Below are 14413 nucleotides of genomic sequence, written 5' to 3'. Positions count from 1 at the left end.
CATTTACTGGTATTTTACTGTAGGCAAATTTATTTCCAGGATGGAATAAATTTAATATGTGGATGAGAATGATTTACAAAAAAATAGAGACACACAGAGGGAGAGAGAGAGAGAAAGGGAGAGAGAGAGAGAGAGAGAGAGAGAGAGAGAGAGAGAGAGAGAGAGAGAGGTTCACTGCAAAAGACAGAAAAGTATAATCGCAGCAGAATCAGGATTGTTGTGAGTGCCCCTTTAAACTGTAGGACCGCAATTGATCTCTGTATGTTTTCTGGTATTCGTTCTTTTGAAAGGAGAATGAGCCAAGATCATTGGCTGAACTGTGGAGCTGTCACATCTCAGTACTGAAAAGATACAGTGAAAGTGAATTTAAACAGTCCTTGACTTTCTATTCCTTATTGCCAAGAGTTTTGAGAATGATGAACCAAGTAAATGCTTTATTTAGGGCTAAGTGAGATACAGATCCCTCCAGTCTGACAGCGTTTCAGCCTCCGGAGTGAGAAAGCAGCAGAAACAGAAGCATCAGTAGCAGCAGCAACAGCAGCAGCCCTGCTGAAGTCCAATAGAGGAGACCTGATCCTTAGTGTATTCTGGAACTCCGCCTGGCATCGCGCACTGTCCAGGGTCCTGAAACATGAACCAAACTGCCAGCGTGTCCCATCACATCAAGTGTCAGCCCTCAAAAACAATCAAGGTAGGACAAGGTTTTCGCCTCTTCCCTTTGCTTCTGCACCTGTACTTTCAGTCATCTTTCTCACAGTTGGATGTTGGTATGGAAGGGCACTGATGGTGGAGATACCTATTTTGCTAGAGTTTGGATTGAAGGTTGGATCTCAGTGTGTCATTTTGTTTGCATGTGTAAATAGACTGGAGAGAGTAGTTTCTACTGAGCAATTGTTCTATCCTGATGACTTCAGCTTTTTTGGACTGAAAATCTATCAGTGGTAAATTTCAGAGATACACTTTAGTGAGTGCCTAGAAGTTACTATCTTATACCAGTTTTCTTAATGGAACTGGTGAGGAATTTGGAAACCTCTTAAAACAGGTAACATTAAATTGAAAAATCTGGTGGCACTATATTATAGTCATATAAATTTTGAATCTTTTGTCTTCACAGAGAAAAGCATATGCCTTGTTATTAGCATTGAAGTGGTGGTTACACTTCAGTGACTTTAGTGAGAGTATAAAAGATTTTTGAAAGAGTGTAAAGACATATTCATATGTACACCACCATATAACTCAAAACTAGGGGAATGATTGGAGATATTTTTTAATACCAATAATTGTTCTAAATCTGAGGATTTCTGATAGCACATGGTTAAAAGCAAAGTAATAAGCTCAGAACTTTATTTCTCCTTTCAAATTTTAAGTAACATGTCAACTCTTTGTTTTTATTTGGTATACTTAGAATTACCTAAAGACTTATAAATGACCATGCTTCCAATCAAGAATTTGCTCTATATTGCCATCTATCTGAACTCGTGAGTGTGTGTGTGTGTATATATGTGTGTGTGTGTTATCCCTTTTATCTTGAATCAAAATTATTGGTTCCTCTGGAACACTTTTATGGAGAAGATTGATAAAATGATCACCTGGTGGGTCATTTTTAGTTATTGCCAGCTCTCATTCACATACAAGTGCATACTTTTTACTAAGATGCAAGAATTCATAAAGCTTGACTTTTTATGATTTACATCACTTTTTGGCTTATATCTCTGGCCTTTGACAATATTGCATAGACTGTAATTACAAAATGGATATAGTTTTCAGTAATATCTCTTTCTTATGAACTTTCCTACCCTTTGTCAGAGTCTTCAATGATAAATAGACCATAAACTGTACATTTTACTCCATTTATCAGCAGTTATTTTTAAAAGCAATGAGGTAGCCAAGATATATCCAATGATAACTAATTAGATTCTCATCATATATAAACACAGAGAGTTAACTTAAATCATGTAGATCCTAGATTCAGATAATTTATACCATCTCTAATGGCCAAAGTAGAATTTATTTCAGCCTTGTATTTTTTGTACTGTGTCCAAGTTTAGAAATAAAATGTTAAGCTTTAGGATTTAAATTATTCCTTGCATGTAAGATTCCCACATACATCAATTATATAAGTATACCACAACTTGGACAATGCCAAAAATGTGAATGCATGACATTTTGTGATATATTGTGAAATATAAACTCTACTTGAAAATATGCATTGTAGCTTCAAGTGGGATATAATTACAAGCTGTCTATTGTCTAGAAAATAATAAAATTATCAGTGGCTTTCTGTTTAAGTGTTTGAGGTCTCAGGGGTCAAGCATTTTTATTTGCCCTTTACTTTATTGGGTAAGCACAAATGAATGCTACTTTCTGTTACTTTAAATCACTTTTCTTATTAATGCTCTGGCATCCACTGCTCTCAGACAAACTGTGGAGCAGAAAAAAATGTTTCTAGTATAAGGGTTTTGCATCATCTTGCTGATCTTGCAGATGCTGGTTTTTATTCTAAATGCAGCCATTGAATTTAAATGAAAGACATCATAAAAATTGGACAACCCACCACTTAGCAATGTATTATATTAATGGCTTAATGAAAGAATCTTGAATCAAAGCTCTGGGTTGTCTGGTTAATTGTACAAGTTAAGTTGTTTTGTGCACCTCCCATATTACTCTGGGGAGCAAAACGTGCTTGTGATGTTCATAAAGTATATATAGTTGCAAGCATTGAACTATTAAGGGAGTAATTACTTGAGTATTTTCCAATTTGCAACAGTAAAAAGGGATGAGTGGAAAGCTCTCTTACTTCAAATTATGTGCTCAATTATGAAACATTTATGGCTTTTGGAATTTATACTAAAAATGGCTATCTATATTTAGGTAATGCATTAGCCTATGAGCAAAATGCAATAACAACCTAAGGAAAAACCCATAGATGAGAGTTTTGGAAAGCTATGGTGTACTGGAATTGCAAGTCTGAATTTTTGGAATCTTGTTCTTGAGCACAGTGGTTTAGTGTTAATTACCTCCTCATTATTAAAATTATTATTTGACAATTTAAAATAAAGTCCTTTCATGGAATTTGATTGGCCTGTAGATAATGATAACCCACATTAGGACTCTGGAAGTACCCAGAAATTTAAAAATTTGCATATTATTCCACTTTAGAAATTCTAAACCCTCTAGGGGCTTTTTCTACATAGCTCAATATAATAAACTCTAAAGCTTTTTCTCCTCATTCGGTATAGTAAATGCTGCTGTTACCTCTAGATAGTATAACTCTTGCTAAAGAGAATGCAATAGGAATGCACCAAAATAAACTGCATGGCTAAAATTAGCTGTAGAAACCAAAATTCTGTAGGAGAAAGAACAGCCGTGTGTGTGTGTGTGGGTGGGTGTGTGTGTGTGTGTGTGTGTGTTTCATGTGAATTTTAAAAAAGTGATGAAACCTGCAGTGGGTCAAATTCCACCATTGTTGTCAGTCACATCTATTTGTGGTCAGGACAGTGACAAAGCTGAAGAAGCAGAGGTAGGGGAAGAGTCATAATGGAATTAAGTGGTCAACACTGTTTGGGTTGTTTGACATTTGTTTTGTCACTCTGGGCCTTTCTCCAGCTTCTCCAGTCTCAAACACAATTTTTCTGAGGTACTTCAGCAAGTATGTTCTTGCAGTCAAAGCTGATAAGAGAAAACAGAGCTGAACAAGCCAAATAAAGGTATCAACCTCTTCTCAGGTCATTTTTGCATGGAACCCGAAGGGCAATACTCTCATAAAACACTCTCCATCCTAGAACCTGGTAAGCCATAAAGTTTTTCCTGAAATGATTAAAAATCTTGGGGCAGGGGATTTAGATCAGGAGCACAGCACTTGCCTGGGAAGCGCAAGGTCCTGAGTTTGATCCCCGGTACCTGAGAAAAACAAAAACCCAAACAAACAAACAAATAAAAATCTTACTGTCAGGATAGTAGTGCTGAGAGAAAAATCATTCTCTTACATTCTTAGATCTGCAATGGAAAATTTGGGAATGTCAAATGCAGATCTTATCTTGGCATTATCATAAACCTGGTCTCTGAAATATTGTCCCTCCTTGGGCAACACACTTCCTTTTGCCTTTACTGTGTTTGATCCTCTTTTCTACACTAAAAGTTAATTAAACCTTCCAGCCAAATCTTTGGCTTGCTTTTTTTCCTAGCAAAATTGCAAATTTAGAATTTTCTAAATGTGCAGAGATTTTTAAAACATTATTTCATTTTAATGTAAGTCTAGCATCCATGTGTGTCAAAAGAAAGTAGAAGTTCTTTCTTTATTTTTTTTGAAGTTAGAAGCTGTGAGTGAATTATCTGAGGTTGATGAGTCTTGCCGTAGGAATCATATACATTATATTTTACTATGAAAACTCCAAAAAAATACTACAAAACATTTCTTTGCTTTCCTACCTAACATGTCCCCCTCCTTCCTTCTCTTTCCCATTTTCAAGATTTGCATTTATTCTATCACCACCGACACATCCAGGTTTCCAATTCCATATAAAATACAGGCCCAGGGTCTAAAAGTTCCAGCTTCTTTCTACTTAGCCCAGCTGGTGTGTTGTTAGTTTGTATAAACCATAACACACTCTTAGGATTTTCATCATCTTCAGCTGACAAAATTTTTCATGGTAATTTTAACTGAATTTATATATTTATGAAGCTAATTCTCATTTAATACTTCTAACCCACAACCTCATCCAAACTGTGGCATAGGAAATAGGATATGAAATAACTGTGTAGATTATCATACAGTATCTCACACATTTGTACAAACACTATGTGCCAATAAGAAAGTAAAATCAAACTTAAAAAGCAGGTGGGCAAGAGAGAATGAAAATATCAATACAAATAATTTTGATTAAATCTGTAGGTTAGAAAGGGATTTCTATCTTTAGCACATTGGTATTCTGGAGTGTGACTCTGGTGAATTGGCACGCTGAGACTGGGTAGGAATTACACCACTCTTCTGTCACGGCTGTTACTTCCATCCCTGTTACCTAATGGATGAGTATCACAATGACTTTTAACGTGATTCTTGAGGGTTCATTGCTATTAAGTTTTCAAGAGTGTCTCATAATTAAATATGCAAGCAATGCCCATTCAAATTTAGAAACACAGAAAGTATATAAGAAAAAGCTGCTCCCTTTTCATGTCCTTAAAAAATACAAATGTAAGCTTCCTTGAAGTTCACTATTTTTTGAAATTCTAAGTGCAAAAATTATAACATACTCTACGATATCTTAGAGATTTTTCTGTGTTCCTTGTCTTAGTCACTGTAGGGTACAAAAGAAAGGAGGATTTCAAAAGTATGATCTTGGCACAGAATTAGACACTCACTAAAGACAGAGTTGTTGTTGGTAATTCTACAGTTATTGGTTTCTGAGAATATCAGTGAACTCTACAGTTCTATCTGGAAAAGTACAGATGTCCTTACAGCATTAGGATGGGCCATTTTCCTAAATGTTGATGTATGAGGAAGCCAAGAGAGAAAATACAAACAATTATGGATAAGAGTATTGTGTGTGTGACTACATTTTTTTCTCTCTCTTACAAATGGTCTATATCTTTTAATTATTCAAACACAGCTTCCTCATATGCTTAAGGCAAAATCAGTCTGTCTTAAGCATGAAGACTACCACAAGTGAGAAGCTGTTAATGACAAATTTATAGCCATTTACAATTTATATTTATGGCTACATATTTAAAGCTTAAGTGATTACAGAACAGTTTTATTTCAGAGGGCTATAAATTCAACTGTTTTCAAGAAGCATAAAAGATTAATATTTTTTTTTCTTTTTTAGTAAATAAGGACAATGCTATAATAATTCACCAGCTTTATAGTTTTGCCTTTTTTTCTTAATAAAAGAGGTAATTTTTTGACATTTATAATATCTGAAGGTCAACTTTTACTTTGAATAAATACTTTCTTATTGTATATTGTTGAGGCAGATTTAAGGTTTTAAAAATATATATTAGTTCATTTTCTCTTTTGAAAAATAATTTTAATATTTTCTGAAAATTTTTGCTTTGTTTGATTAGTGACATTGTTGGTAAGTAAATGTCCCTGAGAAAACACCACACATCTGCAAAGGAAACATGGGATTTATAAGGTAACTCAGAGGTTCTCAAAACGTGGTCCATGGGGAACTTGTTAGCAATGCAAATTCTTAGGCTCTCCCCACACCTGTAGAATCAGAAACTCTGGAGGTGGATCCAGGAACCTGTTTTAATAAGTCTTTCAAGTGATCCTGATGCCTAATTAAGTTTCAGAACAACTGAACTAATGGCCTACAAAATATGACACATTTTTGGTATGGTCTGTTTGTAAGAGTTATCCGTGTTCAGGTACCACAGAAGTTTGAACAACTTCAGAATGATACTTGAACAGCACAAGTTCTGTGAGAATCAAGACCTCATTAAGTTTATCTTTTCTTGTCATTCACAAAGATTACTTCATACAAAGCTGTTCACAGAGCAGCACTGAATTTACACACACACACACACACACACACACACACATGTGGCAACAGCAGGCAGGAATGTCACCATTGCCTTTCTCCTTTCTTTCATGAATATCCTTTGTCCCTTGGCTTATGCCAGGTTAGTAGCACATAATGAACAGCAGTACACAACAGGAACAAAATTAATCATCATTAACAACAAATCTGGCCTCTATGGACAGTCATAGCATGGTGTTTCATTAGCCAAACTTGATCTAAGCTGGGTAATAGGTGATGAAATAAAGAAATTTACCTTCTGAACAGGCGTTTTTCTTTCAAATTTGCCACAGTACTTAGATTTTTTTGTTTGTTTCATAGGTACCATTAGGAAGCAAAAAAAAAAAAAATGCACACAGCTTACCCAACTTGCAAATAGAGTTTGAGACAGAAGAGAGGGCGCTGCTAAGTTGCATTGTTAGCTGCCCTGTACCACAGTGAATCTGTTGGCCTGGGCTTTGAAGAGGACGATTAGCCCTGTTAAGGCTTTCCTCCTCACTTATAGAAGGGCAATAAACAGGAGTGGTGCCCACAAACAGAAATGCTATGTAAGTGCTTTGTATCATCCTTTGTTCTGGCTGCAGTTTTTAAGGGATATGACATTTTCATAGAGGTGTACAGTGAAAATCAATTTTTATGATGTAAAACCTGAGAATTTTATTTGCAATTATTATTAGCTGTAATGATGATAAAACTCATTTTGAAGTCCCCAGGGAGCTGAAACACATTTTCTAATATTTTAGTAACATCTGCAAGATTTCATCATGGATCTATACCAATAAGGTGGGGGGGAAGAAGGAAATTGGATTCAAAAGCCTTCTAAAGAACTGATTACTCCAATAAAAAGAACAATTACTCATCCCAGGCTTGTGCACCAAAATGTTGAATACTGTGGTGGGTTCCTGGAGTGTATATGTGGTTTAACTGAGAAGTGTTATCATGGGGTGGATAAAGTTTTCATTCTATGTGCTTCTTCCTTTGCCTTACCTTCCCCCCTACCCAGTGATACTTCTAGTAAATCTCCACTCTTTTTTATTTTAAAGAGAAAAATAAAAAAATACCAAAATAACAACATAGACTCTTTACATTTTATGAGGATTTTCCCATGAGAGTTCTCAGACTCCCTTAGTCTAACACTTAGTAATCTATTTTCTTACCTAGTTTACTGTATTTCCTTAATACAAATTGATCTTCTGAGTTGTACCTGTATTTATTTTCATGCAACTCTCTTAAACAGTTCTTAGTGAGCTCTGTAAAGTTCTCTGTCTTTTATCTTTGCTCATGCCAAGACTTATCCCCAAATCTGGCACATAGCAAGTGCTCAATTAATAGCCTTTCAATGAAAAATCAAAGAAGACTGAAGCAAAACTAAACTTCTTACTTTGAAATATGTAGAGAATATTTAGATAAAGGATAAGAGCTATCAGGTCTTGTGACAGCAGGTATCTATTCTTGAGGATGTGTGACAATAAATAAATAATAAGTTTTGCATTATAAGCATCTTTTTACATTACAGGTGCATAAACTCTTGAATCTGAGTGAAGATTCATACTCTGCTTTAGAGTTCAGGTTAGCATGGAAGACACACATTGCTGCTGATTTTCACACTTAGGGTTTCCTTTGCAGGGGAAATACTGGCTTTGGTATTTTAATGAGGCTTTTTCTCATCAGAAACCTCAATTTCCAAGATGAATGATTGCTGCCCAGCTGAGAAACACCACTTCTCCCAACTCCAGTTTCAAGAATTTTGCCCTAGGGGCTGGGGATTTAGCTCAGTGGCAAAAGCGCCTGCCTGGCAAGCGCAAGGTCGTGAGTTCGGTTCCCGGTACCGGAGAAAAACCGAAAAACCAAAGAATTGTGCCCTAAGAAAAATGGACTCCACGTTATTTTAATGGAAAGTTAAAAAAAAAAAAAACCATGAAAGTACTTACTGTCATTAATGCATGAACCCTTTATTTGAATAACTTTTTGAGACAATAAAAGCATTAGGTCAGAAAAACAATGCAAAACAGGCATTCTAGATCATATAAAGTCAAATATAGTAGGAATTTCCCTTTATACATGTTCTCTGAAAGAAATAAAACAGGAAGGAAGATCAAGGACCATCAACATTGGTTGAGCACTGAGTATCCAGGGATGCAATAAAGCCTTGGATTTGCTCTTTCCTTGTTTCCATCACTCAGGGTTTAGTAGCAGAGGATCCAGTCATGAGCATGGTGGTACTTCTTCTTCTCAAGGAGCATAATCCAAGATAGAAACCAATACATTTACCATACAAAGTGCCAAGCTGGTAAGTACAAGATTTTGGGGAAGAGATATTCACAAACTCCACACCATGTTCCAGACACAGAGAAAATACCTCAAAGAAACAAGGCAGTGAAAGCCTCATAGAGCATTTAATAGTTGAGACTGCTGAGTTCAGGGTGCCAGTGATTAAGAGTCATGAGAAATGAGGCTCTAAGTGGATTTGAGGGGCTGTATTTTGTGTTATCTTCAAAAAATTAGCTGCATTCTGAGAGCACATGTGAAGCGCAGCGTGTAAAGGTCAGATCTTGAAATCTACATTTGAGACCCATTTCTGTCCCTGGGAAATACTGCCAAGGTTCCTGTTTTCTGGTAAAAAGTGAAGATGTTAATACATTTTTTGTCTGTTTTCAGGATAAACCAACTATAAAGTATTTTTAGCCAGGCAGGTATTACTGAAGGTAAATTTTAGTAAGAACAAAAGGTTTGTGCATTAGCTGGATTTACAAAGGTACCACCCACATCTCTGAATGTTAATTATAGCTTAATAGCTGGTCTTTAAGGGCTTTAATTTAATGGCAACATTTTAATCCAGGAAAGTCTTTGTTGCCCAGTGTCAATCATTTAGTTGTGATAAAACTTTCTTCTTAAATATCTCTAGATAATACAGAGATAATCATTGTCTTGGATTTTAGCTGCTTATTTATCATTTCAGCAATACCTCAGGAAAAATATTAGTAGCGTTAGATTTTAATAGAGAATTCCAGAGAATTTTAAGCAAGAAAATGTGAAAGTTCTTCCCTTCCTAGTGCCCTGATTACACAAACCATGTGTTGTTTTTAATAAAGATCCTGTAGGATTTTGAAAAATCATTTCCAAGCATCATGTCACTGGCTTCCACCATTTTCCAGAGGACACTGGATGGCTAAAAATACATTTGATGTGCTGTGATTTTAAGATTATGAAGTTTTACATGTTTCTTAAAGATATCCTAGAGACTCATTTTTTGGAAGACAAAGTTAATGATTCAAAAGGGAAAATAAGTGTTTCCCTACCCATCTTTTTAAACAGTAACTGCACTTTTATATATTTACATCCATATCTACATCAGCCTTGTTTCAGTGTTATATCTTAACACTCCATATGGTTATGGTGATGGTGAATTATTTTCCCACCTCTCTGTTCCTTGCCTTTTAAATGATCAAGGTCTTTTGAGGATTGTGGTAAATTAAAGAACCATAGCATTTTATTAATTGAGGTGCCATTTACTGGAAGCATTAAAAATGACATAAAAATACAAATAAATTGGCTAAAAGAATAATAAAAATATGATAATTCCCACAAAATGAAAAGATGTTAGCAGAACACCTCTAGGGTCCATTACATTTAGTATTCAAATAGCATGACATAAGACCAAGGCTTCTTGTACCTTTCTACTTTGTTTTTCTCAGTCTGGCTTCTGTTGTGAGTACGTGGGGGCTTCAGGTCTCTAGTTGCTCTGCAAGCACGCCAACTACTGATGTCCGGTAAACAAAGAGAAGTTTCTTCCTTTGAGTTTTTTAAGAGTCTATATAGTTCCCTCAGCATTTATTGGCTAAAACTAAGTCCCACAATACTCCTTCTGCAATGGCTTGATGACTACCATGGTTAAGTAAACACAGAATAGGAGGTAGTTATAGTAACAAATATGGGACTTGGTTAGAAACCACAAAGAGGGCTGGGTAATGTAGAAGCAGCTAAGGAACAGTATATACCACAGAGATCAGAAAAAATATTTTAAAAATTGTAGATATAATCATGTTGGGAAAAACAGGCAATGCCTTCCTTTGAGCAATTTCTTTCCCTTGTTCTTTTTTATATTTTTTACAACTTTTTTTAAAATTAAAAAAAAACAAACAGGCAAAATGCCACTGTCCAAGCATTGTTTCAACAAAGATTCAGTAAGCTAGCATATGCCATTATGTCTGATCGCTTCACAGCAGACACTTTTATTACTTCTGAGCAAAAGGGCAGAAAGACAGGAGACTTGTCTTTCTTTGATAGTAAATGACTCAATATCTAACTTTTGCTTTGTGTTTTGTTATTTTCTTTTTCATGTGTCCTTAGGTTCTTTTTTCTTTGGAGAATCTGAAGAAAAAAATATCCTGGGTTGCTCAGGGACTATCACAGTAACATTGTCCCTGATACTTCTAGGGACTGGGAGTCCTTAGTTAAGCTTTCAGAAACAGGTGAACACCAACGCCTCCAGGGTTGAGAGGTAACATGCAGACAATAGGTTGGGGTAGAATGGCTTACACAGCTAACTGGAGTGAACAGACTCCACCTATGGTGCATCAGAACAAAGCTGCTCCTTCCTTAAACACCTAGTATTATAATGAAATCAATACACCCCATCATATCCAAGTGTGGCAGTAAATACGACGTCACATCCAGCATGATTTCTGAAGAGCTTAGGACTATTGGTTTGGGACTTCTGGCTGTATGATGTCAATAAATCCAATGGATTTAATTATCCGAAGTTTAATACTGATGGACTTTGTTCTCTCTCTTAGTCCTCTTCCTTGGCCTCCAATTTCACATGTAACAATTTGCTTGATGTTGTCACTTACATGTCCGATAGATGCTGTAATGTTAATACGTTGAGATCACATCATTACATCTTTGTTGCCTGCTCTTACCTTAACTAACTTCATTCAATAATGCCACCATCTTTAACTCACTCAAACCCCCAAAACTAAAGTTCATGTTCAGTTGAATTCCAATAGTTTTCCTTTCAATATGTGAATTCAGCAAATATTTATTAATATACAACAGATAAATATTGAACAAATGGGGATACCAGAAACCATAAGAACAAGGGAAGTCTTTGCAAAGCAAGCTGTGTGGTGTCTTTTCCCCTCTGCTTTGCCTGGGATGAAGGACAATGGTGCAGAGAAGTAAGTCACTGGGGACCATAGAGTGTGGGGAGTTTTATGACAGAGGCAAGCAGGATGTGATCCAGAGATCAGAGGAGGAGCACCCTACTCCGACTTGTGGATGGGTTTTATTTTGTGTTTTACACAGGCTCTATCTGTGTAGTGCAGGTTGACTTCAAACTCCCTCAGTCTTGCTGCCCCAGCCTTTGGAGTTCTGTGATTGCTGGTGCGGACCACCACACCCAGGCTTGTGGATGGGTTTGCCCTATGAACTGTGACTCAGTGGGCAGGTAATATAAACTGCGGTGAAGAGTGGGGAGAGATGAGTTACTGTAGATGGTGGAATATGTAAATGCAGCTGAAGAAGGTGGAGCATCAGCATTATCATTAGTGTTATGGTGATTACCATTTCACCTTTACTGTTATTAAGTGTCACCAAGATGATATGCACATTTCTAATATTTTTATGAGATATCACTAATTCCTTAGTGATGTACCAAGGAAAGAATCATATTTCTTTCACAAGGTTTTAGGTGAGATTAGTTGGTCCAACATCACCCGGCTCATATTTGAACCTGGAAAATACTGTTACAAATTTCAAGCTGACGGCGCTTGTTTCCTGCCTCTGCTTTGACTATTTTTTCCTGTCCTCTCATCTTCCCTTCAGCTCCAAGGAACCAGTTATTGCTACCAGGATCTCCTAAGTTGAAGTTTACTGTATTCTCCCAAAAATGTCTCGCAGCGCCTATTTTGTGCCTGGGTCAAAAACTCAGTTAGCCTCAGTTCACAGGAAATCACCTCTTCTCTGAGTGGTGGCTTTTCCTTGTGCTTTTCTTCCCAGCTCCAGGAACAAGGCTTACTTTGTGCTTTACCACACCTGCAGGCTGCCACTACTCATGTACATTTATACATCTTCCCCTCTCCCCTCCCTATTTCTCTACTCTGAATCTTCTACTACAGATCAAGTCCACAGCTGGATGGCAAGCTCCTTGAGGCTGAGGCGGTCTCTCATTTTTCTTTGTGGTTTTAGTGTCTAGTGCAGTAACTGACATGGAGCAGTGGCTCAAAAAGGGTTTGCTGCATAATTAAAAATGTAAGTGAAAGTATTCCACTGGGGAGAATGGTGTGCTACTGCACCTGCTTATTCTTTACCATGTTCTATTGCATTTAACTTGATACATGACCACGTGGCTCTTATTCTAACAGATGTCGCTATGGGAAAGAGAACCAAATATGTTCTTGTTTTTCTGAAGGATTTTCTTTCCATAGTGTGTGTGTGTGTGTGTGTGTGTGTGTGTGTGTGTTTGAGACAACAAAAGATGGAAGTTGGATTTTAAAAATGTAAATACAGCTGCAGTTGGCTTATTGCTAAGATCTTTCATTAGTATTTGACTGAAAAGATTTTAAAGTGATTTCAAATGTTAAGGAGCTTTTTTTTCAAGAAGGAGATTTTCCATAATAAGCAAATATCATCTGAGCACTTGCCCTGTGCCAGAAGCTCTCATCTGTACAAATTCACTTATTTTCTTACCACTTACCTGCTAAGAAAGTAATGGAGCCAGTGTGTTAAACAGCTGATCTCCACTAAGCCCTCTGCATCTACCATCTTTTTTAATATTTGATGTCAGACACTAAATATTTTACCAAACATAGTAAGGGTCTAATTTTCTTATTCAGGACAAGGTAGAACTGAATCTCCTATCCAGCCCTTCCTTGATTCCCCAGCACTAAGCCCTTATTTCAAACCATTCAAACAATACAGTATTGTTTAAGGGAATTATCCACCCCAACAGTGCTTCTTTGATTACACAAGCATTTGACTATCTAGATAATCATTGTGGGACAACTCATTTGTCTTTTTGATTTTTTTCTACTTTCACACTCATCACCTCTACTTAAACCTTAGTATGGGTCACTCATGGAGATTGTAAGTTGAGGCCAACTTGGAAATATCAGAACCAGAAACAAAGAGTCTGATGAGGCAAAAGAAGCAATGTAGCGCATCTGATGGGATCTTATATCACAAACTAATTTCAAAGGATAGTTTAGGCTCTGTGAGAGGCAGAGTCCTTGGAACAAGGACAAGTTTGCACAGATCTGGATGAAAAGTGAGGTTAAGTCTATTTGGACTTAATATGAGTCATCTAAGATTAGAAATCTGTAGTAATCTCTGCAGCCAGGGTCAAAGGGAAAATGCCAACACCAGCAACCATGACAGACCCGTGTGCAGTGTTCAAGTGTTTACCAACATTATAGATTGTTTCTTATTGCATCATCTACAATCATGGAAAACACACATCCTTATTATTGATAGGATATCACAAAATGAAAGAAATATGGGATACTAGAGTTAAAAAAAAGTTTGCAAAGAAATAAAGATATACTTTACAGTTTTATAAATTATAGCAGATTTTGGAAAAACAACTGCTAAAGTGGGTGGTCATTCTCATGTGGATAAAATATTTGGAGTATTGAAAGTACTAGCCTGAACTTTTGACCATCAGAAAAGTAGGTCAGAAGAGGCAGTTTATGCTGTAGGTTGCATAAAAGTACAGTAAATCAAGAGCAGATATAAAACCAGGAACTAATGAGATAAAGATTATAACAAATGTTATATTGTGGTTCAGGGGTGCTGTTCCTGGCCATTATGGTTATAGAGGCCAAGTTCTCCCGGTGATACCACATGGGGAAAGCCATGAACCAACGTAGAAAACAGTTAGGAGGAGGAGAAGTATC

The 14413-nt window shown here is 36.6% G+C and overlaps 1 protein-coding gene across 1 annotated transcript in view; it reads left to right on the top strand.

Moving 5' to 3' along the window:
* Positions 1-412: 412 nt before the first annotated feature.
* The window catches only part of Dpp10 (dipeptidyl-peptidase 10 (non-functional)), a 1310731-nt gene continuing 1296730 nt past the window's right edge, over positions 413-14413 (top strand). Inside the window, exon 1 of the mRNA XM_005397695.2 lies at positions 413-691. Coding sequence (XP_005397752.1) covers positions 632-691 — 60 coding nt within the window. The 5' untranslated portion in view covers positions 413-631. The remainder of the gene's footprint in view (positions 692-14413) is intronic.

The sequence above is a fragment of the Chinchilla lanigera genome, unplaced genomic scaffold (assembly GCF_000276665.1).
Source record: "Chinchilla lanigera isolate Chin_1 unplaced genomic scaffold, ChiLan1.0 scaffold00058, whole genome shotgun sequence".
In the NCBI taxonomy this organism is placed as follows: domain Eukaryota; kingdom Metazoa; phylum Chordata; class Mammalia; order Rodentia; family Chinchillidae; genus Chinchilla; species Chinchilla lanigera.
Note: the sequence above shows the minus strand (reverse complement) of the source record. Positions and strands in the feature narration are given on the sequence as shown.